Raw genomic sequence first — 25,845 nt, forward strand, 5'->3', positions numbered from 1 at the left:
TTGAAGCAAATCGGAAGCGCAAAAACCGCGAAAGGGATGAGTCGAGAAAAAAGGTGACTCTCTAATTAATCCAGAGCGTACAATAAGAACGGGCCAATTTGCGTTTGCGGCGGAAGAAACGACCGGAGCGAGAACGAAGATTCGCACGAGAGTTCTCCGCTTAATTGTTATCTCTACCTTGCCGCACGATAATCCCAGATGAATTCAGAAAAGAGCGGGTTTTATTCTTATCCCATCCGTTCACTTCGTTTGTGTTTTTAAATCTAGCACGTCTAGCACTGCCTGCCACTCGTCGGTGTCTGTTTTTCGCGCACCGAGAACAGACACGTTCGATAAATCGACGAGAGAGAGAGAGAGAGAGAGAGAGAGAGAGAGAGAGAGAGAGAGAGAGAGAGAGAGAGAGTTCTATTCGGCGCGCGGAATTTTTATTTCTCTCGTTTCACGTTATTATTACAAAGTTTCCATTCTCTCGTCACGAATAATTCAATCCTCCTATCGCTCGAGGCCGTTGAAGCTTCTATCGCATGCATATTGATGTATCGTTACCGGCATTGCCGAGGGAAGAAAAGACGCGGACATATTCTTGACTCTAAACGAGAATAAGGAAGAATTTTGGTAAAATCACCGAGAGAGAATGCCGAATATCTCAGCTCCGGTTTTTGTCCGCACCAGACTCGTAATTATTTTCATCCTACGGACGAGAATAATAGGAACAATTAGATGTGCTAGGTGGAGAGAGGTGCTATAGATCAGAGTTACAAAGAGAATATTAATTTTATCTCAAGCAGAAGGCAAAGGATTATGACAATCATAACTTACACAGAGTAAAAAATTACTGGCAGTTTCGCCTCTGTTTGCAACCTTAAATAAACTTAAATGTGCATATTACAAAGTAAGTAGGTTAGATTATAATTGGATTGGTGTTTCTCGCAAGATTTTATTTAAACGTTATAATATCATAAATATAAAAATATAAAATTGAGAGTTATTCAATTTGTGAAACATAAGAAAGATTTTTTTCTTCACCGTTTACGTAAAAGATTATTCACTAACTGTGATGAGCAGAGATGGAATGTGTCACGTAGATATAGTGTCGATAAATACAGCGCCTAGGCAAAGTCGGGAATAGGCAAATCGCATTACGTAAAATGCAAGTGCTTTCCGACGAAGCTTTAAAGAGTCGAAGATTACGCCAATATAACGAGCGATGCTTCTTCGGAGCTTCTTCGCAGTGGATCGCATGCGGCGGCGCCGAAACTTTCTCTCTTATCTTTTGGACTCCGGACTTCCTTTTCCGCGGAAACATACCCCCATTCCTTTCACCCCGTTTTCCCTTCGAGAAAACTTTGCAACGCTCCCAACGACGTCCATTAGAAGTTGCGCGAGTTTAGTATAGCACTTAACAAGTAATATTGTTTCAGAAATGTTCGTGTCGCGAGACTCGAAAAACCTGTTAACGCGAGTCAAGTAATCTCGCGAAGAGAAAAAGTTCGATCACTCGCCAACTTCGGAAATATGTCGCGGATGAGCAGCATGACAGGAGAATCATTGTCGTTATAAAGTGACGAAAAGATTGTAGAATCGATCAAACTGCTTCCCGTTTTTAAAGATCTGTTATCTGGTCTTTTCTTCTAGGGCGTACTTGCAGATTCTTTATTCTGTTTTAATTTTATGTTTGCAATTGACGGATAAAACGTTGTATTTATTCATTCAATTTATTGTTCGGTGTTATTTAATTTTTAATATTTTATTTGAATATTTTATCGAATATTGCTGTTAATAATAGCCGTATTAGTTTTATAATTTAGGATTATTCTATATTTATCTTTAAATAATTTTGTATATAATTTTATATATGAGTTTTATCAAATAAGGATTAGTGTACATAATACTAAAAAAAGCATAAAAAATATTGAATCTCTGAAAATTAACAAAAAGATTTTGCAAAAAATTATTCTAATTTTTTATTACTATCTTAATTGCGCACAAAAAAATAAGGTCACTGTGAATGATTATAACGCGAGAAAAAACGAGGGCGGCTGATTTCCAGATCGCTAACCTCGTAATAATTACGCGCCTTTAACCCTTTATCGTCAAGTCGTCATATAAAAGCAGCAAAAATGACGCTACTCTACAAGGATTGTAGAGCAGTTTCGTATACGGGTACATGAGCGAGTATTTTTATGAATTATGTTGCTGTAAAAGCAAATGCCATTGTGACTTGTAACGTTATTGCTAGCATTCTGCAATGAATATTATGTTCGCGATTGTTCGTGTCTACGAGGAACGATAATAAATCGAGGATTATTTCGAATCCTAATGAATTCTTTCTGCTGGTTACATATTATTAGTCCATGTGTAAAGGAATTAGTTTCTCTTTAAACACCCATTTTAAACGAGTTGTATTCCGCGTTAATCGTTGACGTCACATTAATTATTAGTTTTTACGACAATTTTGGTTCTTGTGACATTCATTTTCATCACGAAAATATGTGCTATGTATACTTGCTTATAATTATAGAAAGCTATTACGTTAGAGTTATTATATTACAATTGAGAATCGTGAATTATCGATATCAAGAATACGCTAGATGTTTCGATAAATAAGCTAATAAGAGAGAAAACAACTCACGCGGGAGCTCACGTTATTTTATATCGGATGGAGCTCGCTTGTATTTCGATGGAATACAAATATAAAAAGAAGAATCTAAATTGCAGGATTGGAGAGAACTGTTGGCATTATATATATATATATATGTGTGTGTGTGTGTGTGTGTGTGTGTGTGTGTGTGTGTGTGTGTAATCATGGAGAGATGTTAGAAATGATGGTCGCAGTCGCGAATTACAGTGGATGCAATCAACAGGCTGAAGAATATCCGAGTGACTTAAAAATGATTTAATTTCTCGGCCTTTATATTTTTTACGTTTCGTTGTTGCTTTTTACCGAGCACACATCAAGACAAACTGCCGGAGGACAATTGTTCAAAGATAAATATATAAGTGCGCCATAGATATGCCAAGAGAGATGATAAAATTGCATCGTATTTCTGCACAAAGTAGAATATATGCAGTCAAATGTACAGCGTAACGCATCAGGCTGGAACGCGTTTCGCTGCAAAGAGACGTATGATACTCGGCAACAAAATCAGACGGAAGCATTGCAGAATTCATAAACGATACGAAAAATACGGAGTGCACGCGCGTTAAAATTTATCGATAATATGCCGAAACGATATAACAGGCCTCTGAAATATTTCGTCGTAATGTCTGCCGGATCTTTGTCATTCTTGAGATACCGGCATCCCTTTTATATATCATCAGCATTCTTCCCTCGAGACGCGCTTATCCATCCGAAGGGGCGATCGACTTATCCTTGGCATCATTGAAATGAAACACATACTTACTCCTTTCACCCTTTTCGCCCCATTTGCGTAATCGTGCCGCGGCAATCGCGCGATTTCGTTACCTTAATTACGAAATTCTGTACTTCAAACGAGCGTCGCGTCGAGTCGAAACTTTCAATGAAGTTTCGTCTGTCAACTTTCGCACGTTCCGCACCGTTGCCCGTCTTGCTCAACGCGCACACACGCACACACGCGGCCTGCGTCAAAGTTTTTCGCTCACGATAGAAATATTCAAGAGCCTGTCCTGTGTGCACGGCTGCATAAAGTTCGGCTCGCACGTGCACGCGCGCAAAGTACAGTCACAAGGTGGTTTATTAATAGGAGGCGATGGGGTCGAGTCTCGACTTTCGAAGATAAACGGGAGAACACATAGAGTCCTACGGCACGGAGTAAAATTGAAGAAGAACGAGAGAGAGAGCTGGATGGAGAAAAGACGGCGTGGAATAAGCGAGCAGAATTGTGTCGTCGTCGCGGCAAAAAAATGGAAATTTCAGTCGCATAAAGTACGACATACGGTATAAAGAACTTGGAAGACTTGAATTACAAAGCGATGTCCGTATATCTGGCTGTTGCATACAGTCAAGACACGAATACGACGAATCTGACAAACGCGTTTGAAGAAACGTTAGTATCATTAATACATTTCACTGCGCGTTGTCCTCTTTCTTTTATCGTAATAAATATTAATAATAAAAGATGCCTGTGCATATATAGTTTCTTTGAGCGCGATATTATTTTGATATTAATAAAATGTATAAGAATAAAAAGGATAAAGGAACATTTCTAAAAAGTAAAAGAAACATTTCTGTGACAAATTAATATTACCATTATTTTTCCATTCAACATACATTCATGAATTGCAAAACAATATGCATTTATTTATTTACTAATTGAATGAAACGTAATCTTAACGCTATAAATAAATATACTGAAAATACTAAATGCAAAACGAGATCTATGCAGAAATGATTTAAATACTAAGCACACGTCTGTAGAAAAGAATTTGTAATATTAATATAACAGGAGAGAGAGAGAGAGAGAGAAGAGTGAGTGTAAAAATAATTATGAGAAAATTATTAAAATATATATATTTTATAATAGCTGTGCTTTATTCATGACAAATAAATAGTTGTAAAATAAATTTATTAATTTAATGACTTTAATGTATTTATTATATGAGCATCCCATATATAATAATGAAAACTTAATCCATGATACCGATCTGCCAACACACCTGTTTACATTTAATTCCATCTCAACACGATAGCCTGTAATCAAGTTCACGATAATCTCAAAGCTGTCGCACTGATATTAACTTCGTCTCTAAACGATATTTGTTTGCTGTATCACGTTGCATAATGTACACCCAGTAGAATCGACAAATCACGTCGAAGCAACGTGCGGGTGTATTATCGTCAGCCTGCGGCATCACATTTACCGTTTCCTCTTCGTTGTCTTTGCGTACTCCGAGACGATGCAACGATGTAACCAATGTATCCCTTCTTCTCTTGGTTCTTGAACCTCGCGATACTAGTCTACGATTTATTAGATGTATAATTACCCCGCACATATCCTTGCGTCATATGCTCTTGCGATTTATGTCGTCCTTCTTACCCAAGGGGTTCTTAGTCTCGAGAGAATTTCGATTAATTATAACACAGATTTGGAATAATAATGTTTCCTAAACGGGCGAATGTAATGAGCTTCATTCGCAGATAACTGCTTTTTATAGTCTAATATAAATATGCATTTTTCTATTTTCTCATTTTCTTCAATCAATTTTTCAATCTTTTCAGATTTGACATTTTTTCAAGTTAATTAAATCACGTCAAATTAGAATCTAAAGACACAATTAACTTCGAATGATAACAAATATTTATTTATAACGCCGCGATTGCTGGTCTATTTATATTCGAAACTTGTAATAGCAATCGATCAATGGTTCGACGTCGCGACATTCTTTCTCGATGTTCGGAATCGGAAAGTTACTTTCATTGCAATTGGATTTGGTCCCCGCAAGGAAAAACGTTGCGCAATGAACGATGTTTTTTCCAGGTGAAATCCGATACGGAAAATGTGTTCGAGCAACACGGACTGTACTCAACGATATCGAGTCTGCAGCTCGAGTTAGAGCCGGGTCATCTCGCAAGCGACAAGATAAACGTCAGGTAATATCGGTTTTTACAACATGTAGTATATTTCCGTCGTTCGACGGAGCCGTTGCTTATGGCACCTCGGCACATACCCCATAAATATACATCATGCTTGCTCGCAAGCAAGAGTTCATTTTACGTGAGTTTCACGCGATGGAGCGCGATAATTTACCCTTTTGTCTGGCCGGCCAGAAAAACCATCGCGCTCTGACTCTGAAGCATGATCGAATGTCTTGTTGCAGGTGCGAGGCGACGGTGCGATCGAGTCACGACATCGACAACCCGTTCGTCGACACGCGCAACACCGAGGTCTTCGGTAAGTTTATGTAACATACAATCGATATACATATATATGTAACTGGCGAACAAGTCGAGACTAAAATTCAAATTTCGAGTAGATAAGATAACGATAATCGAAGTCATTGCCCATAATCTAGCCATTTTCGTTAATCACTTAATACACGCATAAAAAAAACAAAGACTTAAAATACGTTTGATTAATGTATCTATATGATTTTCATTCTTTTTAAATTTACATACTTTAGACGATACACAATAATATTAGGGACAGATTTTATGCATAATTTATATTTATTATATACTGTATAAATATAGAAAGCGTATTTGCAGGAAATCAGAAGATTATATCTATATATCAATATATATTATTTTACTAGATAGAAAATGCATACCAAATATGCGCAATATAATGATGAATTTAATATTATTGTAATCCATAATTCAAAATTTTTAACCATGTACGTAGTTTGAAATAGCAGTATCCTGATCCCGAGAATAAATCATACGCATGCAAGAGAAAATATGAGAATTATATTATTTTCGCACACACACATATATATATATATATATATATATATATATATATATATATTTATTTATTTATTAAATTACGCTATATATGTGGATGCATATAACTAAATAGGTAATAATAAACCGATGGTAAACTTGAAAATGAGAAGTCGGGGAGATACAATTCAATTGCGCATGCGTTTGTACATACAATGTACACAAACATCTGATATACTTGCTCTATAATTATATATATCTTAAATTTAATTTGAATATACGATTGTGTTTATCAATACAAAGATTTATTTCTTATATTTATAATTTTACTTTTATACAACTCAAAATTATAAATAGCATTCTACCTCGAATTTTATAGATCGTATGAAATTAGAAACTCTAGCCATATACTCCGAACCGAGTGTTTGCACTCGCGATAGCTAGTTTCAATTATCGATATTCTGTTCATTTCTTTTAAAGTAACCACTCGAGGGAATTTATACCGCTTTATTATTTCCTGGCATGCGAAATTAGCGTGGGACCGGTAGAGTCCGGCGAGTCGACCGACTTGTGGGGAGGGCAAGGGTTACGGAGTAATTAAGACGATAATTTACAACCGTTACCACCTGCTCTCGCGCAACACTTCTGCCCGATTGCACCCCCTCACCAGCAACTATTTTAACCTTTTCTTCGCCGCGATTCTCCGGATTTACTTGCAACCGTGCGTTCTTTATCCCGTTTAATTCCTACTTAAATTAGTCCTGACACTTTTCGCTCGCATCTTCCTGTTTGCCACTTCTTCTTTTGCTTCCGCTTATCTTGTTCATCTGTGGAGCCGCGTCATAAAGCAATCGATATATGCATAGCATATACGTAATAAGGGCGAAATTACGATGCGGAAACGCTTCGTTTCCCTTGCACGAGGTACCGTCGAGGGAGAAAATCGGAACGGCGAATCCGAAGAGGCGAGGGAGGGAGGGGATATACGTGATTCATCAAATCGCATACAGTGGTGTGTCTCGTATGTATTCGCGTTTCCGGCAACGCCCGGCGCGCAACGCGGTTAAATATTTATCAACTAATCCCTCGCGTCACGCAATTCGAGTTACAATAAGAAATTCACGATACGCGCGTGGCATTACAACGCGCATATGTACCTTTTGTGTGTGCCGATACATATATACATGTGCCGATATATATCTGTATATATCACGAGAATTTCACCGCAATAGTATTTTTCGGTTCGCTCGATGGACCATAAATCGACTTTTCGCGAGCGCACTCGTTTACACACGGTGCGATGACAATATTTCGTGGTGATGTAAGCACACTATTTTTCGTGGGAACGCGCAGATACTCGCAGCTGACCGGTTGTTGAAATCGCAATGGCAGCAACCGAGCGAAAGGGAGAAAGAGATGCGCACGCGGTGCGGCTCTCCGCCTGGAGCATCGTGCTTCGATTCGGGTCAATTTTGCCAGAATGAGCCGCCATAGCCGATCAGCCAGCGATTCACACTGTTCCGAACGCGCGTATCTCTCTTTTATTAGGGTCACAAAGGTAATCAACGATTTACCGCATTTGTACAGGATTGTACACGTCGGCGAAAAATACGTCGAAAAATACGCAACCAGTGGAACACCTGCGGCGGACACGTTTCTCGTTTGTAATTTAGAGAGTGTTATTACATGTCGCGCGCGCTCTATATTTTTACTAGTTATAGTCGCTGAATTGTCGGCATTAAAATGCCGGAAACGGTTATATAAGATGAAAAAAAAAAAAAACCAAACATTTTAAAAATTAAAAAAAAGTAATCGGTAATTTATCACTTTGCGAAAATAAACGATTAACTGAAAATGAAAGAAGCATAGGTACATATCGAGAAATATTTTCTGAAAAGCTATTTCGTGTATATGCATCGCGTAAGTGATTGATCGAAATGAAATTTCCTTCAATTATATAACATTACGATCAGAAGATAAACATTTTGATGATTCGACAACGATGCGCAATTTTTGAGAATGCGTCACGAGGCCGTAACGATTCATGCATTACGAATGCGTAACGAGAATAATCAAATGCGCGTTAGCCGCGTGCTCTGTCGCGTCATGTCGCGCAATACAAATCCCGCTGGAGGGTGGAGAGCATTACAATGCATATAATACGCGGCATTTGACTAGTTCCGCATATAACTACGCCATTGTAAATCGACAAACATTTTGGCGCATACAAACGCGGTTCAGTTATCGGAATGTTTTGTGCGGTAACGGCGTCGCGTCTAGAAATATTCCAGTCATAAGTCGAGCCAATTCGTACATTGTTTAATCAGCGCGAGATGCCTCGGGTAAAATTTCAATGACACGAAAAGCCCAACTTATTCAATTTGGCGAAAATAAGAGATAAGTTGAACGATTAACGTAATAATAATGACTTTTCGCGGACGTGAAGGCAACGAAAGAATATATTTCCTCTTTTCAATTCGTAAATAATTCCTGAATTTACTTGAGTAATAACACCCTTGGATGATAATCTTTATTTGTCGCAGACGATGCCCTTACTATTTATCGTAGTTATATATTCAAGAATTATCGAGGATACCCATTGTAATAGCGAATGAGACGCGAGAAAGAGTCGCATGTTTTTATCGTCATTAGATATTCCATCGAATGGCACTCGGCCTAATTGCATAAGTGGGCCTCTCCGAATATCGATCGTTGCACGAGACACGGGGTAAAAGGGTAAAAGAAATAAACGCGAAGGAGTAACGGACACGCGGTGGAGAATCTCCTTTCACGCGAGAGAAAAAGAGAGAGAGAGAGAATTAAAAGGGAGAGAGAAGGAGATAGCGTTGGCCGGTGAAGTCAGTTCGAACGGCGCGGACAGGCAGGAAAGAGAGGACAGGTAAAAAGAGGCAAGGCAAACCGGAAAAGACGCCGAACGACTCGAAGAAATTACTCTTAACGATCTTCGATCTTCTCGTTAGGCGGAATCGTTCTTGGAAGCGCTCTACGCGACGGTTGCTACGCCTCCTGCATTTATCGTCGAAGTAGCTATGTACTTTATAGCTCGAACCTTCGCCAACTATCAGTTTTCTTTCTATCAACGGACACCCCTATCATCCCCCCCTCCTGTGCCGCCTGTCTCGCTCTCTCGTCTTGGTTTCCCTCTACGCGACTTTTCGAATTATCTCACCTCCTTTCCCCCTTTTTTCTTCTCCTTGTTCCTTCTTTAACCTAGTCACTATTTAACTCGGTCACGACGTCGTCAATCCCGCCAAGGTGTCCGACTTGGCCAGCTTTAATTCATTTTAACTGAACAAAACGAGTTAACTCGTTACTTTAAAATGTTCTCGTAATATTTTGTTCCTGTATATTTTGTTAATTACGTAATTATGTTTTGCTACTATAGAAAGTAAAACATTAAATCGTGTTACACATATATTTATTATGCGCTAGACGAATATACTTGTCGCGTACTAATTTAGTAATTTAATAATGAAAATAAGAAATTAAATTAAATATTTTCAAAAAATTCTGAGCATACATTTTTAAACTGCCGTTAAAAATAAAACATGAAACCGACAATTAACGTAATTACTAAATGTCATTTTTATGTTTGTAATTCTGCTTCAAAAAGGGAGAATAAAAGTATAATATTGTAATATCATAAGAAACTTCAAAATGAGATAAAACTTTAGCGTTAGAATATGAATATATGATCCAGATTTCATCACATACTTTTTTTCGCAAAAATCACAGGAGAAAAATAATAGCGGAGCGTTGACATGTTCGAGACAGGTGGTAGCGACCCTCGATCATATACTTCAATGCATATAACTTTGGTATGAAAAGCGGAAAGACTATACGCGTAACTTTATTCTTTTCACAAATAATATCGAAACGCAGCGAGAGTGAACCGACAATAGCTCCGGCTGGGTTATGTTATATCGACGATATTGTATTTCTCTTTATATTTCCAGAATGAGCTGAATGCCGTTCTCTTCGAAACGTGGATAGAAATACCGCACATATTCGTTGGTTCGTTCTCAATAAAAAAAAAGAGAGAAAAAGCGTATAAAATAACTCTGAAAAACTATATCGAATAGTTAGATGATTTTCCATAACTCGACAAGACTCTCGAGTTATGTCATATGGATGACTGGTATTGTCTACCCATTTATGTTACCTGAACAGCAGTTACATTGTTCCGCTTTTTCATGCGATGTATGACAGTCAAGTTGTCATATGTCCGTGATATTCCTATTTTCTGACGTAACAGAAGACGTAGCGAGTACTCGTTTGGCTTTATTGCTGTTCAATGATCTCTCATTAACGCGAGAAAAATTATCGGATTGTTTTATATTAATTTTTATTATACAAAATTATTATATTAATGTGACTGAAATAGCTGGCCCTTATTTTAATTCCTCTCAATGAATTAATATGCCAGATATGTATAATATTTTATATTTGTACGCGTGAATAGTAACATTTCTGTGGTAAAAAATTTTTTGCGTGACGCATTTTACGACACTGTAATTCATCATAGATACACATACAACATATTGATTTTTCATTAAATGACTATATTTTTCTCTGTTAGATTTTGACGTTATTATGCAGTTTTTAGCACAAATCGGTTAAAAATATAAGAATAAAATTAAAATTAAAAGTGCCATTAGCATTAAGCAGTAATAGGACGACAATGAAGATGACGTTTCTAAATTTATTCATCTTGTTACGAGATATATTTAAAAGGTACACGTTTCACCTAAACTACGGTATCTCCAAAGAAAACTAGCTTATCGAATTATCTCAAAGCTTTCGTGCACTACGAAGACAACCATCTCGATTTGAGGTTGTCTTCTATTTGAGGGAAAATCTGTAATTATCTGTAATTATTATGCAAATAAATAAAATTATACATACATGTAAACTTACGCATATCTTTAAACTATAATTCGTATTTTTTTCAGAAGTCTGTATATATAGCGAATTTTATAATTGTCTAATTATTATTTTTTCCAATTTTATTAAGAGAGATTATTTTTTTCTAATTTTATTATTATTTACTTAAACATAAATTATGATTTGGTAGATGAATAGATTTGTTTTACAAACTATATACATAAATGGAATAGATTAATATATAATTCATATATATATATATATATATATATATATATATATATATATATATTTTACTTTATTCATATTCATATTCGTCGTTCTGATGTGACAAGGAATTTGCGCAGCGAATGATACTTTTTCTATTCTATATTATAATATATAATAATATTTATCTACGTCTGCCTGTGAGTGAAATATTTGAATGTCACACGATTAATATTATATTATCACACAAATTAAAACCAGAATTTTTCTTTTATTAAACAGAAACTCAACTGTCGCTAAACCGAATAAGAAAAAATATTAAAAAGAAACTTTATAAGGACAATGTAATAAGGATACAATAATTAATTTGTAACCGATAAAGATGTTACTAGATATATTAATAGAAGTTTCTAACAAGCTTTAAATAAATTGAATAAATTGTAACTTTTCCATTTTATGAAACTGACAGTCTATCAAAGATACATAAATGAAAGAAAAATACCTACGCAATTTTCTAAGCTTTTCATTCCATCGTGTTCCAGTTCGAGGTCTCGCCACCCTGACGACACCTTCGCTATGTCTGCTGGCAGCAGCAGCCCTGCAACGATTTCTGCTGCCCGTGTAAATCCTTTGACGAGAGATGCTTCTAACATGAGAGAAACCAGGGAGAAAGCGGTTCACGGAAGAAACAAAAGGCGAGGGGCAACAAAAGTTTCGTGATGAAAGACAATCATATCTTAATACGAAGCGAACTGCGACGAGAAAAATCGGAGGATGTATTAGTCAGATTTATCGTTATTGTAACAGCAAACAATCCTCGTGATTTTTACGTCGCGGCGCCTTCTCGTTAGATCGGAGAATATCAAGTTGGATGAGCATCGACGATTTGCTCGTCTTTGTTCTCAAGAGTATCTTGTGCCCATCTCCCCGACACACATAATCTTAGATAGTTTAATTAATCGCGGAAGAAAGTACGCGATATATAATCAGGTGGACACATCCACGAAGTTCTCGCATGTACGAGAAACTCCTCCTCGGCAAGCGTCGATTTTGTTGGAGTCGATATCTGCGTCATGACTCACGAAATAGATTCAAATCGGTCGTATTCGAGGATTCAAATTTTCGATAACGTAAGAAGACTTTTCTAACTTTTCATTTTGATGAGATACTTAAAGATTAATTTTTTTCTTCTACAATCATAAAATAAATTTCGAATTGAATTTGTCAAATTATAAATTTATACATTCAATAGAAATGCAATAGAACATGACTAACGAAACTTGAAGATTGATTTTTTTTTTAATTTGAACCCCAGAAATTTTTATGCATTATTTTTCAAAGAGAAAAATGTGTAGATAATCGGAATTATAGACGAGAAATTTTGTCAAAAACAAAGAGAAGAAAAATAAATCTTACTGCCATAATAAATAATAATAACCGTTTCACACGATTTTTCGTGCAAGTTTGCTTGCGAGGAGCTCTGTTAGCTGCCGTGCAGGCTATGCAGCGAGAAACATTGTTGCGATTAACACTGCGTGCTGCACTGATGGTTTTACGCGATAGAGAATATAATTTTTTAAATAATTTTTTAAAATCAATAGAAGCGCTCCTAAACTTTTCTTGTATATAGCACCCATTTTTTAACAATTTTTTGAGGAGCAGTCACAAACTAGCGTCGATTACATCCGCTAAGCTAACATTACATCTCATTCTGTGTGAAACAAAAACCGAACCCGATTCACTTTCATGCAACATAGGGCAGCACGCAGCAAATCACGCATGCTATTCAGCACGAAAAATTGCATCATGTGAAAGGAGTATAACATTAGCGAATTGAGAATTTAAAAAGTGAAATTAAAGAGAATATAATGAGTTAAAAATGCATCCGGCAGTGTAGATAATGACATATATTAATTCCAATGTGCAATTTTATTATGGTGCAACGCCTTTGACATCTACAGTATTTTTTAAACGAAATAGTATATTGTAAATTCTATATTTTGTATATGCAAATTCTATGTTTTTGTGTAAATTTTTCCTTTGCTTATATTTCAGAAATCGTACTTGAAAGAATTGAATAAAAATAAAGAAATAACAATGTATACGAAAAAAATATCTCGGGGAAGTAGCTTTAAAAATAAAGTATTATCTTCTGCGCGTAAGATTCATTTTATTATGTGTAAATTGTTTTGTAATATTAATTCACGGAATTGTGTAACTATTTGTTGAAAAAAACGTCGAGGATGTTGCACCGCAAGATTCGAGAATACTCTCGACGTGATATCGTTGTCAGTGATAATGGGCGCAGCAATTGTCGTCGGGATGCAGTCATTATCGATTGTATCGTGCAGCGACCGAGTGTAAATATATACAATCCTTAGGTAGACACGGTTTCATCGAGCCCCGTCGTAAGCTTCCTTCATTATAATTATAACTTTTAATTGATACGTGTGTGATTAATATAAGAAGCCAAGAAGAAACTCGGATATCCAATTGCATAGATGCTCCCTCTCTCCTTTTACTGCATACGATAATGCAATATTACACCCAAAACGCTTGAGCGACTAAGCGCGACGAAAATATTTTGCTGTTAGGGTAAACAGTAATGCTGGACAAAATCGTATTTATATGACATGGAAAAAATATGATAAGTCTTGAAAAAAATTTGTTTATAATTACACAAACATTTATACATCAAAATGCATGTTAAATTTCCCTTACTATCATTTTGTGTCTGTTTGTAGCTTATTTAACTTATTTAACATTTTATTTAAGAGTTATTAAAATTTTTAAAATATGTGAAATTGAAATTTGATGAGAATGTCGGGATTAGATAAATTTATAAAATTGAAAAGAATGTTTATATATATTTCAGCTTAATGTTTTTAAACAAATTAAAAAAAGTATTTAATTGTTTTATATTTGACTTAGTGATAACAAAAATAATTTTTTAGATACTTTCTTACCGTAATTATAATTATTTAAAAATTTTCCTTCCTGATTGATAAATGCATAATTCTGATAAATATATCTAAAAATTAGTAAATTGAAAATGTAGTTTCTGCATCAATCATAGCCTTATGAGAAATTAAGAAGTCTGTCGGTACTGTTCTACTGTTTACCCTATATGTTTGATACCTGCAAAATCGTGCAGAAAATGCGAAACGAACACGAGAGCTGAAACGAGAGTTGCGAAGTGTTTATTTTTTTTGTTATGTAAACACATGTATAAACATATACACACGGAACAGTAGCGGCCGCCATCAGCGATCGCGAACGATCGGAAAATATGATTCATACGCGTAAGCCGATTAATTTGCAAAGTTCAACGTACACACAGCTGACGTGGATATTTATACAGGACTCTCCGTGAAAATGCGTTATTTTTTCACCCGAGATTAATAGTTGTTACATTCCGGCATCCTGAGTGTGCGTGTCATGGTATGTTTTTGCGTGTCTCGCATGTACAGTTGTGTGTTGCCACGATCGACGAATCGACATCGCGTGTGTCGCATAATAAATATAAAATAGTATATCGCGCCAGGTTCTCTTAAAAATAACGCGAGCATCAACGAAACTGTCGCCATTCGAAAGACATCGATGTTTATACGAAACGGATCTATAATTGAAAATTATGGAAATTATACGTTAATTTTCACGATAAATTCAAGTGACAGGATATTCATATACAAAAGATTACGCGATTAAGAAACCGTTCATTAAAGTTTAATGAGAAGCGCTTCTGAGACCGATTCGATAAAATATTCAAATATCTCCGGAGATTTGCGCGAGCGATAGAGACTTCTGCTATGCGCTTAATCGCTTATAGAATAATTTTTCATAATACACAGAATCCGCTTATAATAGTGCGCAATTTTAATTTGAACTATTTTAATATGTAATTTATTTCCTCGCACTATTCGTCGTTAACTTTCTTATCACACAATTTTTATAGATATACCAAATATTTTATAAAAGAATCAGCGAGTGACACGATATAGCGTACAAAAGTATCATATAGACATGTGCAGAAAGGAAGTAACGTTATTCACTTTGTTTCGTTTTCCTTTGGCATGCATTTTTATCGACAACAACGTGCAACAAATACGACCGTTAAGCTCTTCCAGTTTCACGCTTCCCGTCTCAGAATCGATAGCTTCCTATACAACGGCAACAAGGTCTCGTGATCATGGGATTGTTCGCAATATACGCCGCGTTTATACGAGAAGTCGCGAGAACCTGTAAAAAGGAATGCGAATGTGCAGCCGTTCGTTTATGGCAATTTCAGACCGCCGTAAATCGCGCCGGAATGCTGTTGCGCGTGGTTTATCGGCAAATGTTGACTCAAGCGGCAACGAAATGCATTTCGGCGTATTTAAAATTTGAGAAAAATAAAGAATACGTATGATTTTTTTTTTTAACAAATTATTACGGCGCGCGTGTGAAAAGTTTCGCGCGATCGTGGTGTCTCTTTGACATGCAAAAGACCTGTCGGAACTTTCACAGGCAGGAGGTAAAGTTTCGAGCGCGAGTTTATCATTAATTCTCGCAACGTGCTACATCATGGCTTAAAAAGATGACACGTCATCGCGACAGAGTACGAAGTAACATACATATACATATGTACCGTATTTAATTACGTATACATTATAATAGTATATCATAGCGAATATTCACTTGCTTCGATTCATTTTTTTCTGCAATACTTAATTAAGAGTCAAGAGTACAAGTATAATAATTGACGCGAGTTAGCTATTTAAATAAGTTTATACATGAATAGTCATTGGTATCCAAACAACAAAGAATATTTTTTTCTCAAATGCACATACACGTTCACCATTTAATATTGATTAAAAATCGTACAGGTTATTATGAAGTATAATTAAAAAGTAATAGCTAATCAAAATGGTCAGTTTGAACATGCTTCTTTGTTAACTCGCACAAATCAGCAACTTTCACAATATAATTATTATTATCGTTTACTTTCATCGGAGTACAATTTTTTTTAATAAGGAACACGATCGCTCGAACATTTTTTAATGCAGTAATTAAAAAAAAATCTCATTAATACGATAAATCCCGATGCAAATAGCGGTGCATAAAATCCGCATTACGTCAATCGTTATTTTCGAGCTTTAATTATCCCGTTTTGCTGTATAGTTAATATTTTTCGCCGCATGATTAACCGTATTCGACGTACAAAAATTGTATATAGCTGATATGTCTTTTGCGATTACGACAGGAGAACGCGAGGCACTTTACATTTACATATTACGGCGAGCAGGCTTAGCTTTTCATTTGCTTTCAAGTGTCGTTGGGCGGCAGTATGTTTTGCGACTTATCGAGGACATATCTCCGATATTTACGGCGGTGTTGGCCGAGCGAGAATTGTATATATACCCTGTATATACCTGCGTTGTAATGTATAATAATAAATTGCTCGAGGGGACAAAAGGCTTCGTATCCCGGAAGTCTCGTGCGTGATTAAACGGACGCGGGTTGTCAATTTCGCATCCGACAGGAAGATAGCGGAAGTATTTAGCCATATATCGTGGAAGTGTTCAAATGGCGTCTCAAGATAAGTATCGGGGACACCGCCAATACAGGTAAATAAGAAGTACATTGACGCGAAAGCGCGCCCATATTTCCATTCTCGCGAGGCGTGCGAGATGTAGTTATTAAAAAACGAATAAAAAAAGACGATATACTCGGTGTTAGCTTTCAGTTGTAACGAGCTTGTGGACACACAGATACACACACACACACGCACACACACACAGAGTAAAAATGTCGGAAATGCGGAAACAAATATATGTACCTCTACGCCTGTTTTTAAGACGGTAATCGCGCGAGGGGTTTCTCGCCGTTACGACGACGAAAGATCGCACGCGCCCTTCCGTTCTATCGAAAAGTATCGAGAAATTTACGAAAAAAAAGATTACGTTCTTATGTGTATGGCCTAATGTATATATCTCGCGAATTTAGTAATAAATCATATTTCATTATACTTCCGGTTTTTGTTACTCCCGAAAAAAAGCCCACAGATTGTATAAAAACTATTATTATTAAGTATTGCTAAAGCGCTTTAATATATATTTTTTATATATATTCTGATCGAAAAAAAAAGATAAAAGTAGTTAAATAATAAGATGATAATATGTTTGGTTTCTCGATGTAAAGGAAAAAGCGTTAATTACGGTAATGGCTAAGGCATCGCAAATTAAAACCGTTATCATTAGTCTGAACATGAGTCGTGTGAGTTGATATTAACGTACACAATTAATATTATTTTCCTCTTCTATTAATTCCATAATTTCTGAAATAATTCTGCCAAGAGAAACAACTCGTATTCGCGGATCATTTGAGGGCCAGTGAACTCAACGAGGAAATAAACGCATCGAGAAACCGCGATCCTTCGTGTTCAGAGATAATAATAGAGCGTAGCCGGGAAAGAGAAAGATATATATATATATATATATATATATATACACACACAGGATGAGCCAGATAGAATTTGAAATCTCCGGCCGATGTAAACGGTTGGTCGACCAGCCGTTTCCTTAGTCGGCTGATCGCGGACCATCGGAAGGCGATTAACGTTAACGACTTGTACGAAACGTGAGAGAAAGAGAAGATTGAGAAGAAGAGGAGGAGGAAAAGTGTACGCTAAGATTTGAATATGTATCGATGCATATTTTACCGGGCGCGTTATCGGAAAAGATTCCCGCAGATTCCCGAAATCCTGCAATCAAGGAGAGCTAAAGCTGAGGATCGCATGGTAAGTTACAATGTATGTGCTACGATTATAATGCCGCACTATGTCGGCTATAATAGTGTTACAAAACCGTATAATTATTGCACACAATACAATTTCATTAATATAATATCATGACTAATTACCTAGCGTCGCGATATTTTCTACGTACGTGTTTCCACTTCAGAAATAAGTACAGAATTAATTATCATATTTACCGGCATACCTTGTTAACAATATTTATTTAATAATAGTATCCACTGGCATACCATGCTAACCACACGTAAAGCATTTATTTGAAGTTATAATATAAATTATTACATAAAGTTACATATTAGTTTATTATTGCATAAAGTTATATTATAAATTTATTTGTTTATTAATCATAGTGTTCATGTTTATTAATCATCGTGTACAGATATTTCATACACACTATGTATGATTACATTGAAACAATATTTTCAACTTCAGTTGTAATATTCGCATAACATGTGCATAATTTAATAACATCACGTTCTCGTTGATCGTTGATATGCGCGGTTACTATAGATTCTTATACGATACGAAAACTGTCGCGTTTTTCATTGACTATTACTAATTACAGAGAAGTCGATTGATATACATATCTCATATTCCTCTTTCTCTCTTCGTCCTCGACACGATTTTCGTAAATTGGCACTGATTTCTCGCCTAACCTTCTTGCCATAATGGACCAAACAATTCCCACGGTATGCTTAATAAAGCAAGTCTGCGTATAGATGAACCGTCGTTGGAAAATCGATATCAGGCGATGCGGACAGATACTATCTCCTGGCATATATCCGATACAACATGGCATGGCTCGTGCCAGAAACATCGATCGCGTTACTAGCACCATGAGTAAGCACCACGGAAGGAGAGAGTATAACAAGCAGTGGACAGGAGATGGGTGGCAGGGAGAGGAGAAGAGGACAACCGGTCTGGAACAGAGGAGGACGCGGAAACGAGAACGATTGCGCGCGAAACTCATCTCCACGTCCCCTTGACTTTTACAAACTCACTTTGATCCGGTTAGTATTGACACGGGTGGACAAGCTTGATTTATAAGCGAGAGTGCGCGCGACACGTCACGAGTGCATGTCTCGTAATGCACTTGACATCGCGACACGCGGGCGAAATCGCGCGACGGGCCGTGATGGAAAACGAGCCCCCGTCGGGTCTCGATGCTCCCTTTCGACCACGTTTAACGACCGAACATATCACTTTTGGCTCAGTAATGCGAGATAATTAATTATGCTGCCAGCTGACACCTACCCGTGCGCTAATCCGCTCGTGTATCTCTTTCTCTCTAGTGACTTCTGCATGACCGTTTTCTCCCAATTTTGTTGAAGCAATCGCGAGTCCGCGGATCCAAGCGAGAAACATAATCGCGATGCGACGAATCCTTTTAATATCGAGCCAACCACGATATTATTCCGTGGCTGACGGATATTCAAATGTCTAAGAGAGGATTTTCATGAATAACCTCTCGAGAGATGTGACCTTGGTGCTTTATTAAAATTATTCTGATGTCGGATTGTCGGAATGAGAGGAAGTCGGTATCATAATAAATTCCAGATTGATTGATCCGTCTTGCGATTAATATATTTCATCGGCGACGAGGTACCGTTAACCTCGAGTTATCTTTCTCCTACAGTGTACGGTTTCCTGTCTCATTATCATTGACGAAGTTAATGCATATGATAAGTCAGTGCACACTTTTATTCTTTTCCCCTTTTTTTTCTTCCGTATTTTTATTCTTCTTTCTTTTTAATTTTTTCCCTCATCTTCTCTCTCCCCGCGGAATCTATGAAACTTTTTTTCGGGCGATACGCGACAATTCACTCGAGACTCGGGGGATTATAGCGAATTAAACCCTTCTCGTGTAAACTCGCGCATCTGTCGCAGCCAATTTAAAAGTCACGCTTTTCACATATAATCCGCAATAAAACGGTACGCATATGCAACGCGCAGATATTTAAATAGATTATTGCCAGAAGCTCTTTTGCTCACTGCCCGACAAATGGACAACATTTTTGATAATATGGAAAAATAATATTGTACGAAATTTTAAGTCACACGTCGATGAATTTTTATTCAATAACAATGTTATATCTCTACGTCGAATTTCTATACTACTGCAAGAACGGATGCTTGCACTAGAGACTAGATATTTAAACACGTGCTGATAGATCGGATATTCAAAATGATAAATTGCGAACTAATAAGCAATGAAAAATCTACAAAAATCCGCTATTAAATATTTTAAATTTTTATCATGTACAAGGAATTTCTTCAGGCATTTCTTTAATTATTTACTGCATAGAATAAGTTTTTAAAATAAATTTTATAAAATTTATAAAACTTTTATACATATATGATATGAAGAGCAATGAGGATGTGCTTTTAATTCTTGATATTAAATCGGATAAAATATTCGTTAGGTTACTATAAATTATGATTAATCTAATCTAAAGTCTGTCATGCTGCATATTAGGATTTGATGCATCAGGGTTAATGGTCTGAATACGATTGTTTCCTTTCGGAGGATCTACCGTTCCAATACCTCTTTGAAATACTGAAACGGTAGATGCAACTGCAAGAAAATCATCGGTAACCCTAAAACTTTCAATTGCATGAAACATATATCAATGTATTCGATTCGCAACAATCTTTCACTATCTTTGGTAATTTCTTTTGCTCTCTTTTTTTTCTTCCCTCTTTCTTCTCCACTTTCTCCCCTTTCTCTCTTTTTCTCATGTTCTGAATTATAGAATGTTAAAACGGAGCGGCAAGGCGCACCTGCTTCTCACCGAGAAAGGAAGAGTGAGAGAGAAGGAGAAAGAGAGAAGGCGCACCAGAAAAGATCGATCGAAACCACTTGCGAGTTCGCATACGTCCTCGCGGAATTTCACTCCCGCCCGTACGGGACTACGGTGGCAACTTTGCGATTCCGTATCGACTACGTATATCGTTCGGACTAACGAGCCGTCGGGAGAGAAATTGTTTCTCTCCCCGTGAATACGTCGATCGATGAACGGCCCGAGGCCGAGTGTAGACCGAGGCCGTCTCGAGCTTTAAGCGCACCCGCTAACTCCTTATCATGCTATATTATCGAGGTGGGTTTACTATTACTTGTGCGCCATTTCACACGAGCTCTTGTAATTTTCGAGTAATAACTCTAATCTTTTTTTATACCGCTCTCCGGTTAGGTGTTAGTGGGCTTTCTAATCGGCCAATATACTGGATATAAATAATTCTCATAATACTTCCTTGCAATTCATTCCTATTGTGTATTTAATATCTACAATGTGCAAAACCTGTTTCTTCTATTTTTAAATTTGTTTCTCTCTCTCTCTCTCTCTTTCTCTCTCTCTCTATTCTATATAAAAATATTTTTTATATTGTCAGTTTATTATAAATTAGAAATAAGAATGGAATAAAAACATGCAATGTTAGGATCAAAAAGAATAAATATAAAGAAATATTTTTCTTGCCTTCGAAACGGTACCGTTCTAGAAAACGTTTAATTGCCCTTTAAATAGCACAGATTTTTGATTAAGCTCTATCTAATCTCAACGGAGTAAAATTTTCAGTCAGGCAAGTCATCGAGAAATTAAATTTATTTCAAATAATGTCTATAAAAAGTTGCAATCGACAAAATGTGATTTCAAAGTCGATAGGACGATTGTAAAATTAGAAGCGTTCCTCCATAAGATAGATTACGAGATCAACGTCTGGCAAAAGCCCGAAATCTACGAATCTAACGAAAATGAGGACGGAAGTTGACGGTTGCGCGCGAATAGTGGCTCGTTATTCGCGTCGCGACGTTGAAATTTCTCTACGGTCAGATCGGCGCGTTGAAGAGAGTCCCGGAGTGCAATCTCGATGACCCTTCATCCTGCCAACGTTTAGAACGCGCTCACGTGGGGGACAACGGCCGCACGTACGTGTACACGTCCGTTCGATCCAATACGTTCCCGTTCTACTGTCACCTCATTTGCCGTCCTCTCGCCGATCGCTCGTAGCTTTCACATTTGCCCCCGCTGCGACGCGCACGAGCTCTCATATTCGAGGCTCTCTTCCCTTCTGCCACCTGTCCCTATACCACCTTGCTCCTGGCAAGGGGACAGAGCCAGGGAGTTTATTCACGCTACACGTTGCTTCCGCGGTGTTCCTACATGCACACGAGGTGACGCATACGTGAACGGACGCGGTCACATAATCAGCACTATTGACGCTATTATAGCTCGGAACGGCAGACGGCAGCCCTACCGATGCTGTCGGTGTCGCAACCATCCAGCTCTCAAATGCGCGGCTCGTCATCATCGCTAACCCCTTCCTCTTTTCCTGGCGACATTTCGTATTCTCGTCGACAAGCCTCGTCGGAGACGCACAAATAAACAGACCACGCCGCTTAATTGTCTTCGTCCCTCTGGATTGCCTGAGGATTACTCTTCCCAGCCCTCTAGGTCTCCAGTTTCTCCGTTCTATTTCAATTATATTTTGTTCTCTTTCTCCTTCTCCGTTAACATTTGTATGAATCTCTCGCTGAATTTTAAAATGCAATGCATCTAGAGCTTTCTTTTAAGATGTATAGAAAAATATTACTATTGAGAATGATAAAAACAAGAGATGCCTAATTTCTTAATTGTTATTTAATTCATTTTTACATCTTTTTTTCTATATTTCATTTCTACTAAATAGATAAATTAATATTAAAAATATTAATAATCAAATATCAACGATCGCCTTTTTTCTAATAATTATTGTAACAGTTTCGCTTCGACATCAGTAGTGACATAATATCGCATAGAATCAAAGATTTGCATTGCTCTTGCAATTTAACACGCGGACTATCGTATGTTCTGTACGGTGACACGAACGTCCATGGGAACACCTATTGTTAGATTCACGCGCGCCCGATAAATTTACGTTGGTGCACTCGACTCTCTGCTATAAAACACTAATTTCCTCGGGGCACACAATTTGCGCTCGCGGTATGCTCCGCGATTATTACCACGTATCGCAAGGTCACGCTACGGTTATCATATTCTTTTTTTTTTTTTTTTATTCCATCGTTACTCGTAATACAGACCTTTCGTGTCGGTTATTAAAAGCGCCGCGGGAGAGCACGCGCTGCGTGATACGACGCATTACCGTTTATGAAAAACCTGGTATTATCCGATTTTACTATAAAGCTGGCCAGTAACTTTGCTTACGGAGATTTTATGTGGTCTACCGGATATCGATCGACTAATTTAACGTTGTATTTTCCACTGATTTCATTCAACTTTACGGCAACATTGTAGAATAAGCAACGATTACTTGCAAAATAATTGAGATACATCAAGGAAAACATTTCGACACGGCTGAGCTATGCTTTTCTCGAATTTTCTGATGATATTGTTTTCACGAATATTATTTTCTCTGTGACTTTATTTGTGTAACATACATTTGTTACAATTTCTCATCAAACGAACCAAACGTTTCTATATTACTCATATTTTTCCAAATATTTTCTCTGTTGTATTTTATTTGCCTTCCAGAATATCTAGATCTCTTTTTATCGATCTCTGTAAAAAACAAATATTCTTGATGATTACCGCATAAATACTCATAAAAACTCGGCATTCTTTTCAGTCACCGTAGGAGTAATTATGATTTATGACTAGCGCACTTAAATGAAAACGTGTATCTGAAAATGTGCATCTAAATGAAAACGTATTTCTTTATGAAGGAACACATCGCCCGACAATCACATGCGACGATACGCAGCACACATTAAACTTGCGAGAGCGTGTAAACAACACGACTTGACGCATATGAGAAACGTTTTGCTGGACATGAGGTAGGAGGAGGAGGGGGGGGGGTAAATATAGACGAAACTGCAATTTCGCCGACGCGTCTAATGAAGTGACCGCGTCGATGTCGCTATTTCGATCATCACTTCGAGTCGCAATAGTACTTGTCCAAGTGTGAAAATTTCCATAACAGCGAATACATTAATTCCGTCTTTGAGAAAGAGAGCGAGGGAGAATGGCTGCAATATTCGTTGCAAATCCTTCCTTTATCTAACGAGTTTAAAAGAGAACGAATTTGCGAGATATCCCTTAATCGATCTTCAGACAAGCGCGCGTTTAAAAGTTAAATGTATTATGTAGGGTGTTCGGTAAAGATTGAATCAACGCTCGTGAGCAGATAGAGCGCATTAAACTGAACAGAAAAGTCCTTTACCATTTTGCGATTTTCGTAATAATTATATGAGAAATTAATTTAAAAAGATCAACCAATCCATGTGAGTATTAGCACGTGACAAGAAAAGCCAGCCCTCTGTCATGTGGTCGCTAGTCGCACGCATATTGTAACCGTGTAACAGCGAGCTGTCTCTTTTCGCACAGCGCTAATATATTGACGCGAATTGATCGATATTTTTTAATTAATTTTTTAATTTATTATTGCAAAATTATTGTAAAATGGAAAAGGACTTTTCTATTCAGTTTATAATGCGCTCTACCTGCTCACGAACGTTGATTCAATCTTCACCGGACACTCTGTATATTTCGCAATAAGAAAATGGACACTGACAGCGGTTCGGATAGCTTGTCTCAAATTTCAAAACGGTCTTGTGAATAATTAATTGTAAAGAACATCGTGGACGATTCGTGAGCAAATGACCCGGTCGTGACAAATTAACAAAGCGGAATATCTTGAATGTAAATGTCGCCGCCGAGAAACTCATCGTTTCTCTTTCCCGACAGCTGATTAATATCAATGAACGTGGAATCTCTTTGAGAGCAAGCAAATGATAAAATTAAAAATTCGTCTTTACATATTCAAAGACAAACTCGCGAGGAAGATGCGTCATCGAGGAGCGATCACATAGCGAAACGGCATAGAAAGTTCTCTTCGCGTTTTACAGAGTTAGAGCTAGGCTTGCTCCGGATTTTTTCAGACGATTTCCTTAAAAGAGCGCATGCTACCTTTTGAGGATTTACTTCTTCCGTTTATACTACTTTGAGAGCGAGCAAACTTTTGCACGTCGCGAGACTGCAAAGACTAATAATAAGTCTGGCACGGTACCGAACGATTTTTCTGCAACGAAAACTTAATGACTTCGTTTATTTTTATTTCTCCCTTAATGTTTCCACTTAGTCGCTTTCAGTCTGCACAAAGTACAATTTTTTAATATAAATTGATACTTTTGATGGTTTAATATTCAAATTGCAGTGCAGGATTTAAATCTGTGTATTTCTCTAATTGATTAAAAAGTATTGATAATAATGTGCAATATATTTTTAAAATATACTATATTTTATATTTTATATTTTCCATTTTTTTTTTCCAGTATAATATACTTTTAATTTAACATATCTATTTTAATATCATTTTTAGAATTTATTTTATTTCCCTGCACACTCACAAAAGTAAATATAAACAAAGAATCATATTATATCATGTGTGATACAAATAAACAAAACGCTGAAATTAATATCCCGCTGCATCAACTGTGAGACACAACAATTGTCTATGGACCAAAACGCAAAAAAAAAAAAAAAAAACGCTTATCTACAGATCAACGCAAAAGTGTGAGGGT

The 25,845-nt window shown here is 37.0% G+C and overlaps 1 protein-coding gene across 5 annotated transcripts in view; it reads left to right on the forward strand.

The window, feature by feature from the left end:
• Nucleotides 1-17,483, forward strand: part of LOC140666320 (cell adhesion molecule 1-like) — a 90,173-nt gene extending 72,690 nt beyond the window's left edge. For all 5 annotated transcript variants that reach the window (XM_072893370.1, XM_072893368.1, XM_072893367.1 and 2 more), the window contains 3 exons: nucleotides 5,460-5,572; nucleotides 5,800-5,873; nucleotides 12,019-17,483. In XM_072893370.1, the coding sequence (XP_072749471.1) occupies nucleotides 5,460-5,572; nucleotides 5,800-5,873; nucleotides 12,019-12,101 (270 nt within the window). In that variant the 3' untranslated portion in view covers nucleotides 12,102-17,483. The remainder of the gene's footprint in view (nucleotides 1-5,459; nucleotides 5,573-5,799; nucleotides 5,874-12,018) is intronic.
• Nucleotides 17,484-25,845: the final 8,362 nt, after the last annotated feature.

This window comes from Anoplolepis gracilipes, chromosome 5, assembly GCF_047496725.1.
Source record: "Anoplolepis gracilipes chromosome 5, ASM4749672v1, whole genome shotgun sequence".
Lineage (NCBI taxonomy): Eukaryota > Metazoa > Arthropoda > Insecta > Hymenoptera > Formicidae > Anoplolepis > Anoplolepis gracilipes.